The sequence below is a fragment of the Engystomops pustulosus genome, chromosome 11, assembly GCF_040894005.1.
Source record: "Engystomops pustulosus chromosome 11, aEngPut4.maternal, whole genome shotgun sequence".
In the NCBI taxonomy this organism is placed as follows: domain Eukaryota; kingdom Metazoa; phylum Chordata; class Amphibia; order Anura; family Leptodactylidae; genus Engystomops; species Engystomops pustulosus.
In genome coordinates, this window is record NC_092421.1 from 69539145 (window position 1) to 69556565 (window position 17421).

Below are 17421 nucleotides of genomic sequence, written 5' to 3' on the forward strand. Positions count from 1 at the left end.
TATTATTCATAAGCTTCTGATTCAGTCCCCAGTGTCTGAAGGTTGAATTCCCCAGTCCTTGTTGTGCAGGTATTTGTCCACACCCTGGCGTCCTCTGATGACCAGATGGCCATTACTCACCTAGAGTTTTGGGTTCCTTTATGATTCTCTTGGTTACTGGTTGAGCCCTGGTATAAGTTCTTCCTCAATTATTAATAGCAAAGCGGTCCTACCTGGAAATCATGATATCTTTGTTCTGTTGTATGGAAAATGTGCTCTCCGTCTTATACTGTCTGTAAGGTATCAGAAATTAAGAGAATTGAGAGTGCAGAAATCTGCTGTTGCAGGGTTCTGAGCTTGTTAACCACACTCAAGGCTTTCCTGCCGCAGCTGTGATTGACAACTGTCTTTCAGAGTTGATTCTTTTGGTTGCACTGGGTGTGTTTTGTGGAAAGCTGGGTGGTTTAATCCTGCTTCTGAGCTGGGGATTCGAGTTATGGATGGCCAAACTAGTCAGCTATGAGAACACTTTAAATATGCAATCCTCAGTTCGCTCAGGGCTGGTTATACTTTCTCCTGTGATTTGTAGTACTACTGTCTGTTCTGTTTTGCTGACATGAAACCAGTACCTGAGCGTGTATCCTGCACCTTGAACCCCAACCTGAACCTGTACCTAAACCTGGACAAGAGCAGCTTGTGTTACACTCAATCACACTGCATCCGACCAACCATGATTAAACATGTAACCACAATTAAGTCCTAATTGGACAAAAAGTGGCAGGTTAGTGCCAGCACCTGGCGCTTGATATTTAAATGTCACTGTTGACTTTGCCAAAGGTATTTAAAGGAGTAACACTCACAATCAGCGTCAGCATCGGTCACAGACATTAAAGGGATTATCCGGATATACAAATTTACTTATTGCCGGGCTGGGGCAGGCTATTTAAAAAAAACAAACATGTACTTACCTCGTCCAGCGCCGCTGATTTCCCACGCCGCGGTCCGTCTCATTTGTGAGCCGCTTTGTATACAGTGGCGCACAGGGAGCTTACGGTCGGCCGGAAGCTCTCATCCAACACCATCTCCCAGCACATCGCGGACCGGAAGCTCCCTGTGCACGGCTTCTGTGCCCCTGTAAACAAACAGGGGCACAGATCAAACGGACCCCGGCGCTGGACATCGGCGGTGCCAGAGGAGGTAAGTACACGTTTGTTATTTTTAAATAGCCCGGATAACCCCTTTAACATGAGGTGGGGGTGAGCCAAATCCACCCCCAAACTAAGAACTGTGGGGTATACTAGTAAAATATTTTCAAAAAGGTGAAAATTTTGTCACAAATCCACCTGATGCCCCCTCCCCCCTTCCCTAGGTCAGTAAGTACGGAAGGCCAGGGTGTTAGCCAAAACTGGCTGAAATGAGGATTTTCCATGGCTTGTCCCCCATGCAAAATCTACCCCATTGGGGCACATTTACAAAGGTTTTAGCTGCAAACTGCTTGCACCGGTATTTAAGAAGTGCAGTGTTTAGTGTCACAGTTGCACTATTCTAAATGCGACAGAAATTTGTGCACTGAAATTGGCGTTCTAGTGCTCAGTCAGACCGTGCACCAGATTTAACATGCAAAGTCTCACAGAATTGTGTCGCATGCCCCATATTAAAGGTACAACAGAAAAAGTGGTGCACTCTGTCGGAGCAGTGCGGGGGGTGCCAGATTCATGAAGAACGTGCTCCAGAAATCCTGAATCTGGCGCCCCCTGCACACTACACAAGCAACTGCACATAGTATAGACTGCACTGTTCTTAGTAAATGTGCCGATTGTGCCCAGTTCTGCTCCTCTGTGAGTGTAAACCATGTCCAGTCTTATATCACATATGTCTCCAGCACATCACATGTCATTGCTCTAAATCATCACTCAACAACAATTTATCAGGGAAATAAAGACAATTACAAATAATTGGCTAAGGAAGAGGCTCATATGGATTGTTACATATGTTATAAGAGACGCTCACCCTTAGGGCTCTATCACATTGGCGCTGTTTTTCACATCCGTGAGCCAATGTTTTCTGTGGGTGTTTTCTCATTGGCTTATTTTGTCACTGATCCGTTGTCTGTAATTAAAAATTTTTAAACATGTCGGTTGATTTTTTACGGATGCGGATCACGGAAGACAATCAATGTCTATGGGTGAAACGTCACTGAACCAGGTGTTATGTTCTGAAAGCGATGTTAAACCTTTGGTGTTTTCGGCGGATGCGCAACGGAAGTGGAGCACAGGCCAATGAGAAACTACCTTTAATCAGAGTTGTGGTTTCCCCAGTCTGAGATACTATTGTTAGAAACACACCACATATAGTTATACTTTTGCTCTTAAAGGAATTTTTTAAGGCTAAAATATTGATAACATATCCAAATATAGGTCCTCAATATCAGATTAGTGGGGTCCACACCCAGCACCCCAGTAGATCAGCTATTCTCGGAAGCTGATCAACAGAGAATGGGACACAAAGCAGGCAGCACCAATCTCTGTGTAGTGGTCAGACCAGGTTATTACATATACATTTTAATGGCAGCAAAGCTGTTGTGACTCGGATCAGCCACTATACAAAGGATGGCACTGTCTGCAACCAGTTCCATTCTGTGTGTTTCAGGTGCTGAGAATAATATATCTATGGGGATGCTGGGTGTCAGACATTCATAAATTTGATATTAAGGATATATTCTATGGAAAACTCCTTTAAGCGGAAAACTCCTTTGATATAAGAATTGGTTTGGTCCTTTACCAATCGAGAACTGACAGTGTCCACAAATTACATTTGGCCAACACCCGGACAGTTGGAGACAGGTATCATCTTATTTTACTGTCATTATTTTACCGTCATCACATCGTAATTTTTGTGTGGGTCCCGTCTTATGTCTCCTGACAGACCTATGGCCACTACACAGAAGAACTTTCTCATTTTGCTCGTAAGGAAGCTGCCAGATTACTACAGGACAAGCAAAGGACAAGCGCAAGCGAAAGTGCCACCAAGCCCCCTGATGTCCAGAAGCAGTGTTACTCCAAGTGTCACGGTGAGCAGCGACCCCCCCCCCCCCCCATGACTGATCCCTATCATTGCACTGAATCGCATAAATTACCAATGGCTCCCTTCTTGCAGCTTGTGTACATCGGGTAAAGAAATATTTCATCAAAAAGTTGGGAGAAGATTGGATATTCCTCGTTCTTCTGGGTCTCGTCATGGCGTTGGTGAGCTGGAGTATGGACTACGCCAGCACACAGAGCTTAAAGGGTAACACTGGTTATATCAACTATAGACACCAATGTAACAGCCGCAACGACTTAGAAATGGGCTTTGGAAAATATTTCATTGACGGTCTATCTTAGCGATAAGCCATGAAGGTATCATTGATCTTCATTGAGATGCAGGATGTTGAAGCCGGTTGAGCTGCATTACCAGGCACAGCCATATTAGTATTAATGGTGCAATGATAAGCTGCTGCCCACCCCTCCTACCCCTACAGATAGTCCATCAATGTGATCATGAAAATCCCTTAAACAGTCTCTTGTCTGATTCTGTCTTACCCTTGATTTTCCTCTTATTCTTCTACCCAGCCTATAGGTGGATGTATAACAGTGCATCTAATAATGTCTGGTACCAGTATATCGCCTGGGTGTCCTACCCTCTTGTCCTTATATTATTTGCTGCAGTCTTCTGCCACATTGTGTCTCCCCAAGCCATAGGTAAGTCAATCCGATTGTTGGCGCCAATCAGCCCTTGGCCATTTGCTATTTTTAGTCTTGTATTTTGTATCATTGCTTCTTTCTCATGAAAGGTCTTCTACTTCTTCGATATTGGTTCCATATTATGGAGCCTTCTAAGTACTTAGCTGGAACATCTCAGATGGATCATCTCTGAGGAGCCTTGTGGGCGGTCAGAGTAACTGGAGAACATGTCAGCTGTCTCTGGGTGCTGGATTTATCGTTAAACTCTATCTTGGTGTGAGTCACTTATCCAGCTAAGAGTGTGGCCATCCATCGAGGCCAGTCACATCGAGTGTCCCAACATAACCTTCTTTCTCCACCGAATCTTATACAAATGTTGTTCCTTGCAAGAAACAGATCTCCTATGTTGATAAGGGGGACAACCTGACTCCGTAATCAACACTAATCCATCCCAAAAAATAGTGGGCATAGATGTTTACGCTGTTCACCAATGGGGGTCTGTTGTCTTCAGGACAGAGTAGTTCTGTGAGGTTCTCTTGACCTAGTCTTTTCCGAGGGTGGTTGTCTATGGCCAAGACAATTGTTCGAGTTATCAAAGCCTATTCTATTTGGCGTAGATGGATGGGATGAGTTAGGCAAAACTGGTTGAAAGTAGTAATTAGCATTTGAACACATCGAATGAATGTCCATCAGCGTTGTGATTATAAAGAACTCCTTCAATTTACTCAACTCACCTTGTATATATTTTCAAAAACTACAATGGACCTTTTTCCGATTATTTTTGATATCACCAAATCCTAACCACCTGAAGGAGGAGGATCAGATTTTCCCGTTTTGCTGCCTCGTTTTTGATGATCATTGGGTTGCTTCCCCTCACCCTGAAGCCTCATCCTAATGTGGATGATGTCATAAAAGGTGCAATGACTAATCAACTGGTGGATCTTTCTACCAGATAAACCAACTCAATTACCCAATTTGTTTTTGAATTTCAAAAGCAAATTTGGTCTCTATGAGCGATCAACGTGATTTTCTGCAAAATAATTTCCCTAATTACCATTTTCACCGATTCATCAGTCAATTTTTTTTTTTTCTCTCTTTTCTCTTTTGTGCATACGTTACCATTGCAATCACAGACTGGATATAAGTGTTGTAATGTAAGTACTGGTAGAAATGAGGACTTATTTAAAGGGTCAAAATACTCAAAAACATTAAGCAAATATAAATTTTTAATAAATAGATGATTAATAAATGTGTCTTCAAAATAAGGAAAAAGTGACGATGTTTTTGGAATTTTTGGAATAATGTAAAATTAAATTCTCTGTAGACATCATGGATTCATGTTATTGTTCCTCCTAAGGTTCTGGCATCCCGGAGATGAAGGTTATCCTCCGAGGAGTCGTACTGAAAGAATACTTGACCCTCAAAGCCTTTGTTGCCAAAGTGATTGGGTTGACGGCCTCTTTGGGGAGTGGGATGCCTCTAGGAAAAGAGGTGAGGTGCACTAAGGGATATCATATGGTAGCTCAAATCATCATTAAAAAATGGTATAAAATTTTCAAAATATGTCATTGATCAAGAATAAAAATGTCTTAATTGGGGAATATACATTTTTGGTGACTTAGACAAATCAGAAGCCCTTCCCCAGAGACCAGGACGTGAGGTCTTGTACTGTAGTGTTACTGTCCTACCCTATGGAGACCTAAAACATCATAATAGAGTATTCATTCATTTTTACATTTCTATGAGATGACTCTGAGATGAGATGACACATTGGGGAAGATTTACTAATTGTGGCGCAATCAGTCTCCGGAAAGCACAGCCCAATGTTTTAAAGTGTGCCACAAAAATTCCTCGGTGCATGCGAGTGATAGATTTTGCGACACAATTCGGTTTTTCATTTCCGCAGTTTTTCTGAATCCATCGGGTTTTCTGACGGCCACACCCCCGATTTCTGTTGCGTGAAAGCTGGTGCCAATGGGCCACAATCTGATCGTGTGCGCCAAAATCCCAGCAGAATTCGCCGCAAAATGGAAAAAGTCAGGAAAACCGACAAAAGTGCGGCCGCGGAGACCTTAGTAAATGACCCCCACTGTGTCCATTGCTTAACTTCTTTTCTGCCTAATTGATTTTCCGGGATCATGTGATGTATAATGTGAGGAAAAGTCAACACAAAAACTTTCCGTGTCCAAGACAAACATTTAGCAAACGTTCTTGCTCTGGATTTTGGCTTCGTGATAACTTCATCTATAAATAGCGCGCTGGGATGGGGCTTCGTTACTTGATCAGATGGGACGGGTGAGGTTGATGTCCTGGAGGGATTCCCTATCTGGGGGGCCAAACTTCTGTCCTGCAAAAACTCAAATACCAGATGTCCCACTGCACGTCAGATAATATCAGCATATTGGCCCCTAAGCAATGGAGAGCCTTTGCCTAGGGTGCACCAGTCTTGTTTCAAGTGTCTTCAGGATCTGTTTCTGTCTTTTGGACCTCATCAGCACTAGGTTAGTTTTCAGGGGGATATATTAACGCACTTGTGCCACAATTCTGGTGGTTTTGTGCCAACAAACTGTGTGAAAAGCCTTACACCACATTTATCAAGGCTTTTGAGACCTGTTTTTAGCCATTTTCCGACTTGTCCGACTGCGGGGCCGTGGCCTTCGGAAAAGGGGCATGACTTGATCCTAAAAGGGGGCGCGGTCTATTTTAATGTTCCGTAAGACAAAAATTGTGTCGGAGAGTTTAGACCACTTTAAAGTATGTCTAAACTGGAAACCGACAGTCTTATCCTGCACTAGATTCATTAACACAGTGATAAATCTGGCGCAGAAAATGACGAGGGTTTTCCTCCACTAAACTGACGGAACCTGGGACACATTGATAAATCCCCCCCCCCCCAACGTGGTATAAGATGTAACTGTTCTGGCAGGAGTCTTGAAGATCTGCACAATATTTACCCTTAGACGACCAGTTTCTGTATTGTAGACCTCATCAGTGAAGATGCTGGAATAAATGTGATATGTATTCACACTCTTTTGTCTGTTTTTCAGGGCCCATTTGTGCACATTGCAAGTATCTGTGCGGCCGTCCTGAGCAAGTTCATGTCCGTGTTCTGTGGGGTCTATGAGGTAAGGAGCTGAAGGGAACCTCTTGTTTGGTCTCCCTTCGATTGCGCCCTTGGCTGGCAATGACTCGTATGGGCTCTGGTTGCCTTGGCTTTGACTTGCCGGGAGAATGTTTAGCTGGTACTAATCTTGTTATTATGCAGAGTTCCCCAACACAATTTGGCCAAGTTATATCATTGTGGCTGCACCAGTTTTTTGTCTGGCTTTGCACTAAAAATAACATCTTTGGATCTTGCACATGTATTTATGAAGTGTTTGCGCCAGATTTATGTCGCGGTTGCCGACACTTTAGTTTTAGTGCCTTGTTAGTGTTTGGTCGGAGTTTGCGACATATTTATTACTGTGACTCAACAGAATTGTGTCGCACACTGTATAGTAAAGGTGCACCAAAAAAATGGTGCAACTGTGTGCAAAATTTCCATAGCAGCGCCAATTGTGCCAGATAATTCAACATTGCGCACCAATATTAGATTATCTGGTGCACCCTGCACATGAATGAGGTAGACTGCACTAAGACAGCTTGCACCAGTTGTGATGTATCTGGGCCATTGTATCTTGCCACATTTCTTATACAATATATACAGTATTTCTTATAAGTATACGGCCAGTGTTGCCAGGTATAACACGTACTCCACCTTTAAGACATATACTTCCTATTTTTTAACATGATTTACTAACAGTAAAAATCTAATGACTTCATCTATTCGCAGTCCTCATCGTAGCATTTCCACATTGAATGGGAACCTGTCACTTGGTTTGGGGCCCCATTAACCTTGATCCTTATGTTGCTGTAGGTTACAACACCAAACATAGTTACATCCATCCCAACCACTGGGTAAATTGGTCTTCAGCATCAACAGCAAATGAGTTCAAGCCTTGGCATAGGTTCACTATGAGATACAGATTTTTCAGAACAATCCTACTTGGGAAGTGGCTTATTTTCTGGACGAACATAGTATAGACATGGGGGCCTCACCATCCCATAGACATTAATGAGTTGGAGAACATACGAGAACATATCGGCAATTCTAGACACTTTTGGTCTTTAATCATAATATGATTTTGAGGACAAAAAAACACGATGGGATGCTACATCATGTGCCATAGTACAGAGAGGCTTCGGGGTGGGGGGGGGGGATGGGGGGAATTTCCAGACGAACAGAGACATCATGTGGCAGTAGATGGTGAACTTTTGGTTCCATAATGCAACAGTTTTATAAGGATGTTGTGTAGCACTTGTACTAGGGAGATCCAAGGGAAATACTAAGTGTTCAGATAAATATAATTGAGTAGTTTCGGAGAATAAAATACCCAATTCTCATCACCTATGGTGGTTCCCACTATCAGACTGTGTACTAGAAACAATGGTGCCAGGAAAATGGTTGGCTTAAAGATTTTGAGGGAATACCTAGACCTTCATCCTAGTAACTAGTGGGACATTCTTGAGAATCTTAGGTCCCTTCATTCTAGAATGTGGTATAGATCCTCCATAGACAAAACTACAGGTGCCCTCTGGTCCCAGCCAGAGACTACTGTTAAGAAATGCATATTACACAGACAATATACTGTAAAGTCTTATAGTAAAATTGTGTCAATTATTATTGTGTCAATTATTGTATGAAAACACAATGCAATAACAATTCCATGAACTGTTGGATACATTCACATATATAACACCCTTACTCAGGACCCATACCGAAGTCTGGATCTTTTGGCCGCTGGCTGTGCTGTGGGGGTTGGATGTTGCTTTGGTGCACCACTAGGAGGCAAGTGCTGCCTATTAATGTTACCTCTATGTTACCGGCATCTTTGGTGGCTTCTTGACTTCTGGCTCTTTGTTTCTTTCTGACTGATTCTAAAGTGTTCTGTCAACCTGAGGGAGATACATGAGCACCATAGCTAGCAGGAGCAGAACATCTTCTAGTAGATTTATTTTCTTCTATTATGACTCCAGATTAGATGACCTCTTCAGTGTCTTCCTCAGTCCATCCACATCCATAAGGCACAGTTCGTAGCAATGGAATCCCATGTAAATGATACAAAGCTGCCATACCAAGCATGGTCATGAATGTAGATAGAGCCATGTACAATTACAGTTGATAGTGATAGTGGTCATCTGCCAGTGATGTTGTCAGGCTTGGCCACCTTTTATCTAGTGCTTATAGGCACCTTAGGTCTGGACTGCATACAACGTACACTATCAAGTCACACATTAACCAAGCTTGACTTTGGCTTCTCAAAATGTTGTATCTCATGTAAATCCCTGAAGATTGACAATGACTAAATCTCTATCTAACGTTCCTCGCATTCATTTTCATCCTTGATCCTCCTCCGACTGCTCCTTGCATCTTGCCCTGTATCCTCTCTAAAGTTCCTTTCGTACTTTTGTGTTTGGTCAATTTGTTGGAAGGCATCAAATCCTGGTACAAATCCTCGGATCTGATATCTTCTCTAGCCTTGGAGAGGCTCCAGCAGCATGGGCATAGCATGTTATAACAATCAGGGATATCATGAGGTCTTTGCTGATTTGATCTCCTTTTTTTTTTCTTTTTGTGGTTTGTGTCTCATTTGTGCCTTTGTGTCATTTCTTCTTCCTTTCCTTGTTATTGGTTCCATTTCTGTACATTTATCTGTGGTGTCCACTTTGGTTACATCATCAACCTACCTTCAACTTCGGCTAACCATATCCATCACTGTATCACTTATCTTTGGGATCTTCCATATCTTGGTCTTCCTTTCTTCTGGTTGTGTCCTGTGGTCACTCATGACCTATCAGTAGCAGGCGTATTATTACACTGACGTACTCACTGTGGGATGCGCGGTTGGTGTTGGCTGTTGCTTTGGAACCCCATTAGGAGGCAAGTCCGATTCTTCTATGTGGAGTGGGTTGGTGAATGGTTTTTCATGTGTTTTTAGGACACAACATAGAAACACTTAGGAGAAACAACATCCAACATACCAGTTCCATAGTATCTTCTGGTGGGTCCATGTTCTAACACAACAATGGACGTCAGATGTCCAATTTTACTGCTTACTATGGTCTATACCCCAAGGTTTTTCAAAAGAATGGTGGCTATTTGAGAGGACATTTGTTGGCTTATGCTAACTTTTTTTGGACCTAGACCTCCACATTCGACACATACCTATAGTAGCAAAGAATGAGTGATTGCCTGATGTGTCTGATGCTATGTCCTGCCTTGTGTGTGTGCTTTGTGTTCCTCTTACAAACAGGCTCTTAGTATTATTCCCTTGTCGCTGTGAATTGTTATATAGGAGTCTTGTTCAGCATCGAGGTCACGTCTTCCTACTTTGCGGTGAGGAACTACTGGCGTGGATTCTTTGCAGCGACCTTCAGTGCCTTCATCTTCAGGGTCCTGGCTGTATGGAACAAAGATGCAGGTTAGATGAGATTCCTCGCTTTTTACAATACACCATAAACATTGTATAAAAATATTCTATATATTTATACATAGAGTTATACATAGAATTTTGCTACTGGTTTAATTGCTCCAACCAGAACTCAGATAGACCGATGAGTCAGCCCGAACATTACCCACTCCGTGTCTCCTGTCTTACAGCAAGGAAACATTGCAAATAGCTTTTGTTTTTTACCCTTCTTGTTTGTCATGACTATTTATCTCCAGACTACAAGCAAACTGTGTGTAGTCTGGTTCTTAAGTCAGATACTCTCTCCCATCAGTATGATCCTGTTATTATATACTCTCTCCCATCAGTATGATCCTGTTATTATATACTCTCTCCCATCAGTATGATCCTGTTATTATATACTTTCTCCCATCACTCTGATCCTGAAGTTATACACTATCTCCTCAGTCCAATCCTAAAATTGTATACTCTCTCCTATACATTTGATCCTGAAGTTGTTTACTCTCTCGCATCAGTCTCATCCTGAAGTTGTAGTCATGAACTCTCTCATCAGTCCATCCAATCCTAAAGTCCTATACATTCCCCCAGCAGTCCAATCCTATAGTTGTATAACCTCTACTATACATTTAATCCCAAAGTTGTATATTCTCTTCCATCAGTCCGATCCTACAGTCCTATACTTTCTCTTATCAGTCTGATCCTGCAGTCCTAAACTCTCTCCTATCAGTATGATCCTGAAGTCCTATACTGTTTTCCATCAGTCTGATCCTACAGTCCTATACTCTCTCCCATCAGTCTGATCCTGAACTCCTATAGTCTCTCCCATCAGTCTGATCCTACAGTCCTATACTCTCTCCCGTCAGTCTAATCCTACAGTCCTATAGTCTCTCCCGTCAGTCTAATCCTACAGTCCTATACTCCCTCCCATCACTATGTTCCTTTAGTCCAGTACTCTCTCCCATCAGTCCGATCCTATAATCCTATACTCTCTCCCATCAGTCTGATCCTACAGTCCTATACTCTCTCCCATCAGTCTAATCCTACAGTCCTATACTCTCTCCCATCAGTCTGATCCTACAGTCCTATACTCTCTTCCATCAGTCTGATCCTACAGTCCTATACTCTCACCCATCTGTCTGATCCTACAGTCCTATACTCTCACCCATCTGTCTGATCCTACAGTCCTATACTCTCTTCCATCAGTCTGATCCTACAGTCCTATACTCTCACCCATCTGTCTGATCCTACAGTCCTATACTCTCACCCATCTGTCTGATCCTACAGTCCTATACTCTCTTCCATCAGTCTGATCCTACAGTCCTATACTCTCACCCATCTGTCTGATCCTACAGTCCTATACTCTCTTCCATCAGTCTGATCCTACAGTCCTATACTCTCTCCCATCTGTCTGATCCTACAGTCCTATACTCTCTCCCATCAGTCTGATCCTACAGTCCTATACTCTCTCCCATCAGTCTGATCCTACAGTCCTATACTCTCTCCCATCAGTCTGATCCTACAGTCCTATAGTCTCTCCCATCAGTCTGATCCTACAGTCCTATACTCTCTCCCATCAGTCTGATCCTACAGTCCTATACTCTCTCCCATCTGTCTGATCCTACAGTCCTATACTCTCTCCCATCAGTCTGATCCTACAGTCCTATACTCTCTCCCATCAGTCTGATCCTACAGTCCTATACTCTCTCCCATCAGTCTGAATCTACAGTCCTATACTCTCTCCCATCAGTCTGATCCTACAGTCCTATACTCTCTCCCATTAGTCTGATCCTACAGTCCTATAGTCTCTCCCATCAGTCTGATCCTACAGTCCTATACTCTCTCCCATCAGTCTGATCCTACAGTCCTATACTCTCTCCCATCAGTCTGATCCTACAGTCCTATAGTCTCTCCCATCAGTCTGATCCTACAGTCCTATAGTCTCTCCCATCAGTCTGATCCTGTTGTTGTATACACTTTCCCAACAGTGGTCAGGTCTTTCAAGGAATATAACAGTGATTTTGTCTTTCAGGCACCATCACTGCACTTTTCCGCACCAACTTCCGCATGGAATTTCCCTTCGACCTCCAGGAGTTACCAGCATTTGCAGTAATTGGGTAAAGTCTCCCTTGAACTTTATAATTGAATTTACTCAAAACCTTTGGATATCATCATTATAATAATAATCTGTTATCCAGGATTTGTTCCGGTTTCCTCGGGGCATTTTTTGTGTATTTAAATCGTCAGGTGGTGATTGGAATCCGCCAGAACCAAACTCTGAGCAGTTTTCTGAGCCGTTAGTAAGTATGTGAATACATTTTATCAAATATCTTAAATGCAAATTAATTTATTGCAAAATCTCACCAAACCCCTCCCATTGTATGTAACATATCCTTATATGGAAGTAGCCAGTCCACATATGATACTTCCCACCATCTTTGGGTGTGGCCTGTCAGACGGATTTGTGTGGATATGCCTAATTTTATCTCTCTTCCCGCCAAATATGGACCCATTTTGAGTACAATTGATACTTTTACTATCCAAAGTTCATCTTATTTTTCCTTTTCTTCTCAAGTCGTTTTGTTTACCCGGCTGTGGTGACTTTCTGCATTGCAACACTTACGTTCCCAAAGGGTTTTGGGCAGTTCATGGCTGGAGAGGTAAGTCTGTGTCATCATGGAGAAACTAAAAAATAACTTCATTGCCGTGACCATTGAGAGGACTTGACCTTGTAAGATCAGTCTTATTTCCATTTCCAACATTCTCGTCATTTAGGGGCAATGCAGTAGAGGGCGATGGCATCATTATAAAATCTTAGATGGTCTCAAAAGTTGTAAAAAAAAGTTAAAAAATTTTTTTGCCCAAATGTCCGAAATTGTTTTCATTTTTGAAAATCTATTAAAACACAATAAAACCTATATAAATTTAGTATCACCGTGATTGTACCGAACCAAAGAATAAAGTAGATGTACCATTTGGAGCGTAAAGTGAAAGTCGTAAAAACTGAGCCCACAAGAACTCATTTTCAAGTACCCGCCCTATCTACTAATGCCTTGAGATACCTCCTCAAAAAAAGTTCCTTGTCAGGATGCTTTGTGAGTCCATTCTAGATCACACTTCCTATGCCCAATTTTCCCATATTGACTTAAAGGGGTCTACAGATTTAGAACATCTCTGGAGGACCTATTCTAATGATTTTTATGGGAACTATGTAATACTTGATTTCTCCTCTGGGGATGCTGTATGTGCACATGTGAAAATGTGCACATGATGCAAGGTTTATTGAAAGTCAAAAACTTTACATACAATGAGAAGCCAACTTGTAAAATGATATCCTACTGTTAGGACAAGATTGGGAATATCTATGTTGGAAACTTTTAAGCTAGATGTTCAGGATCTGCATGGGCGGGGATGGGGATACTTGGATAAAGAGTCCTGTAGATACTATATCCATGTAGGTCAAAATGATTAGGATATAATAAATGAACTAGTCAATAGCCAAGATAAGGGGCCTACTTTATGATTTGGAGTCCACCCCTCCTCTCACTACGTGTGCCTAGCTTTCTGTCTATGTCTCTCTAAGGCTGCTTTGATCTTCCTCTCATTGACTTTTTCTGTCTTGCTGGATGTTCCCACAGCTTATGCCCCGGGAGAGCATCACTGTGCTATTCGATAACCACACCTGGACCAAGTATGTGAACAACACGAAAGAACTGGGACGTTCCAATGCGTTCATCCACCCTGTTGGAGTATTTGTCACCCTCCCTCTATTCTTCATCATGAAGGTAATGTCCACCTTTTAAATGTTGTTAAAAATTGAGTCTAATGATGTAATTATCCACATGCTAGATCACATGGTCAGGAAGAGAACATTGTCTAGGTTTCCCTTGGCTCTTGTGCTGGCCATCATCTGCTGTCCAATGACTAGGTAAAGTTGAGACAACATCAAGATCTACACAAACGTTGCCTCCTTGGTTCCATCATTGTCACAGGTGCTCTCGCAATCCATGTTGCGGATCGCGGGTACACCCGTGCTCTGCTGTGTGGCTTGTTCCCGTCCCGCAGCCCAGACTTACCTCTCCTGGCTCTTGATGCTGCCTTGGTCACGTCCAGGCCGCACGCCGGCTTCTCCTCCTAGGCCGCACACACCGGCTCGTCCAGACTTAAAGGGCCAGCGTCCTCCGGATTGGTTCTACTAATCCGGCCTTATAATCCGGCACCTCCCTTCACTCCCCGTTTCAGCATTGTTTCAGCATTCTACAAGGAATTCTCAAGGTTTCCACACCTCGCTTCCCACAGCGGTTCCTGTTAAAGTGATAGCCCATCAGCGTTTCCAGATGCTCCTGTCTTCCAGCGTTTCCAGACGCCTCCGTGTTTCCTGTCTCCAGCATTCCCAGATGCTCCTGGTAGCTACCGTCCTCCAGCATTCCCAGACGCCTCCAAGCCACCAACTCTCCTTCAATGGCCTCTTCATTTCTGCCCGCCTGGGTTCTTTGCCAGCTACTGCCTGCTTGCCTACCGTGAGTTCCAGCTCATCCTGACAAGCCGCTTTCCTTCTGTCTTCCCTGCCATCGCGGGCCTAATCGTACCCGTGGAAGGACCTGGTGGCACCCTGCCGCAGCAGCTAGTACTCTCTCCATCTCCCGTAGTGGTCCAGAGGGTCCACAGACTCCTCCCTCTGGACTCTTCCCACAGAGACTTTCCTCCCGGGTACTCCCAAGTACCTTCTGTCGTGTGACTGTTACAATTATCCAGTTTTATGAGCTGCATAATAGGAATAATGAGGGTATGAGGATGAAGGCCAACCATCACAAAGCTCAAATAAGTCCAATTTAGTTGTCTTTACTGTTCATGTAATGTGTAACTCTGTTATGTCTTTTGTTTCGAGTGTTTGTCCATCATCATTATGCAAAGTCAAAGTTCTCTGGAAATCCTTAAAGGACAATACATTGTACATTCATATTTTATATCCTATAAAGATAAACTATTCATTTCTATGGGAGAAAGTAGTTATCACAATCTATGGTTAGTGCAGGGAGATGAAGTATGGATGAGCAAATCCCCCCTCACCTATTGTCCTCTATATGATCCTGTGTTATCTGCTTTCTATAAGATCCTTCCCCACCTCAATGTGATTTATGAAATAATGCAGTTTTCTGACTTCTTCACCCCACCATATCTTATCAGTGTTTGGTTTGTAAACTGTTGGATTTTATTGACTGGGAAATCGTTCCGACCATTTCATGTAATCATTTTACGCGGTTTATGATCTCAGCTTTTTATGGTTTGATAACATGTAGTAATTACATCTGTGTCCGTGCTGAAGGTCATCTAGAAGGACCATAACATGTCTCGTCATAATAAAGCACTGGAGATCAAACCTTTAGATACTTATCAGAAGCCAACAGTGAATATTTGACAATGCGACGCCCTTCCAATTCTTACACTTTCCAAAGAACGTCATCAATATAACCAACTCTAGTAAAAAAGAGGAACAAACTTCTTCACTAGAGAAATTATGACTAGACTTGTTACTCTTCCGATAACAATATCTTCTCGGAAGGTGAAGTGTCCCTTTCATGACAGATTATTGACAGTGATGGCATGAACAGCCGAGACACCTGATCCCACATTTTGCAAGTGCCTATTTTTCTGAATGAAGTGCATCCATTGGTTGGTCATGGTCTCAACTAAAATAGTCGAACATATCAAAAATTTTTCCAGGTCATTGAAGGCCATCAGTGACACAAATAGAATGGACACTTAATTGCAAACTTGGACCCTAAGTCTGTAGTAAAATTAAAAATTAAGATGCCAGTCCTTGGGCAGCACTGGTCTTGCCCCCAAAAAGTTCTTTGATAATTTATTTCTGATCTGTTGAAGACCATCATTGACCGTTGGTGTAAACAACAATCAAACCTTGTCTCCAGACCCGTTCAGCCACATATCCTAGTTTCAGCATAAGATAAAGGGTATCAATAGGCTGATCAAGTTTTTGCCCAAAATAAATCTATTGTCGATACCAAAATATTTTTGTTTTCCAGTCTGTTGAAGAGCAGCATTAACACTGAAAGCATAGACATCCAAATTCCCAATTGCTCATCCCACACTTGGTCCTCATACATGTGCAGCTACACTTCATGTTCTTTAAAGGACATCTAACACCAGGATGAAGGATTGTAAATCAAGAACACTTACAGCTGGTGTGTACCCCTTCTGGCAGTATCACACTTCTTTTAGCTTCCATAGATATCCTTGTTTTTACAAAAAAAAAAAAAATAAATTTTATTTCAACTAACAACAATGGAACCAGAGCTCCTGAGGCTCATTTGCATAATTGTTAAAGCCTTTTTTTGTAAAAACAAGGGCATAGGAAGCTAAAATAAGAGTGGATCCTGGGGGCGCACACCAGCTGTAAATGTGCTGGTGGTACAATCTTTTTTCCTGGTGGTAGATTTCCTTTAAGTGGTTGATTAGCATTTGCATTATTTAGGCACTCTGGGCACTTGGCCCTGGTCAGGCCCAAAAATACTCCAACATCCATCTAAAAAAAAAATGGCATGGATTCTTAATCCTTCACTTGGTGTCCTCGCATTGTTTCTGATACCTGGTTGGTGAATGATTGCATTATTTGGGTATTTTTATCTTTCTATTTTGTCTCCGTCCAGTTCCTCATGTCTGTCATTGCCACCACCATGCCCATACCCTGCGGTACATTCATGCCGGTGTTTGTGTTAGGTGAGTGGACCTTTGAGTAGATGATGATGTAGACAAGGAATGGAAGTTGCCCTTAATGTCCTGTAGCCTGAGGGATATTTATTGTATCTTTTTTTATACCTTTTTGCTATATTTGTATCTTTTATGTTGTTGCACAACATGACAGAACATCATATAACATCTCTCCTCCAGGGGCCGCCTTCGGGAGGATTGTTGGAGAACTGATGGCTTATCTCTTCCCCAATGGAATTCTATTTGATGGAATGATCTACAAGATACTACCGGGAGGCTATGCAGTCATTGGTAATACGTCCTGATTGGCTAATACATCTCAAGATTGTCATCCACATTCTGTCATATTTGACAGAAAAATTGTTCAGCCTGCAGCTCTCCTATGAAAATGACAGACTCCATGGTGGAGCTCCAAAGACCCTAATGTCGGCTGTGAGGGTCTGTAGGATGCTGTTGTTATACAATGTACAATGGAACTGGCAGAT

General features: G+C 42.5%; 1 protein-coding gene and 1 long non-coding RNA gene across 3 annotated transcripts in view; one reads left to right on the forward strand and one right to left on the reverse strand.

The window, feature by feature from the left end:
- The window catches only part of CLCN1 (chloride voltage-gated channel 1), a 107651-nt gene that overhangs the window by 46837 nt on the left and 43393 nt on the right, over positions 1 to 17421 (forward strand). For both annotated transcript variants that reach the window (XM_072130166.1, XM_072130165.1), the window contains exons 2-14: positions 2905 to 3049; positions 3136 to 3267; positions 3591 to 3719; positions 5059 to 5192; positions 6749 to 6826; positions 9603 to 9681; positions 10097 to 10222; positions 12240 to 12324; positions 12406 to 12507; positions 12783 to 12867; positions 13846 to 13992; positions 16876 to 16945; positions 17117 to 17227. In XM_072130166.1, coding sequence (XP_071986267.1) covers positions 2905 to 3049; positions 3136 to 3267; positions 3591 to 3719; positions 5059 to 5192; positions 6749 to 6826; positions 9603 to 9681; positions 10097 to 10222; positions 12240 to 12324; positions 12406 to 12507; positions 12783 to 12867; positions 13846 to 13992; positions 16876 to 16945; positions 17117 to 17227 — 1423 coding nt within the window. The remainder of the gene's footprint in view (positions 1 to 2904; positions 3050 to 3135; positions 3268 to 3590; positions 3720 to 5058; positions 5193 to 6748; positions 6827 to 9602; positions 9682 to 10096; positions 10223 to 12239; positions 12325 to 12405; positions 12508 to 12782; positions 12868 to 13845; positions 13993 to 16875; positions 16946 to 17116; positions 17228 to 17421) is intronic.
- LOC140106014 (uncharacterized) overlaps positions 9233 to 17421 on the reverse strand; it is a 340407-nt gene continuing 332218 nt past the window's right edge. The window contains exon 2 of the long non-coding RNA XR_011850701.1: positions 9233 to 10201. This is a non-coding gene — a long non-coding RNA (uncharacterized lncRNA). The remainder of the gene's footprint in view (positions 10202 to 17421) is intronic.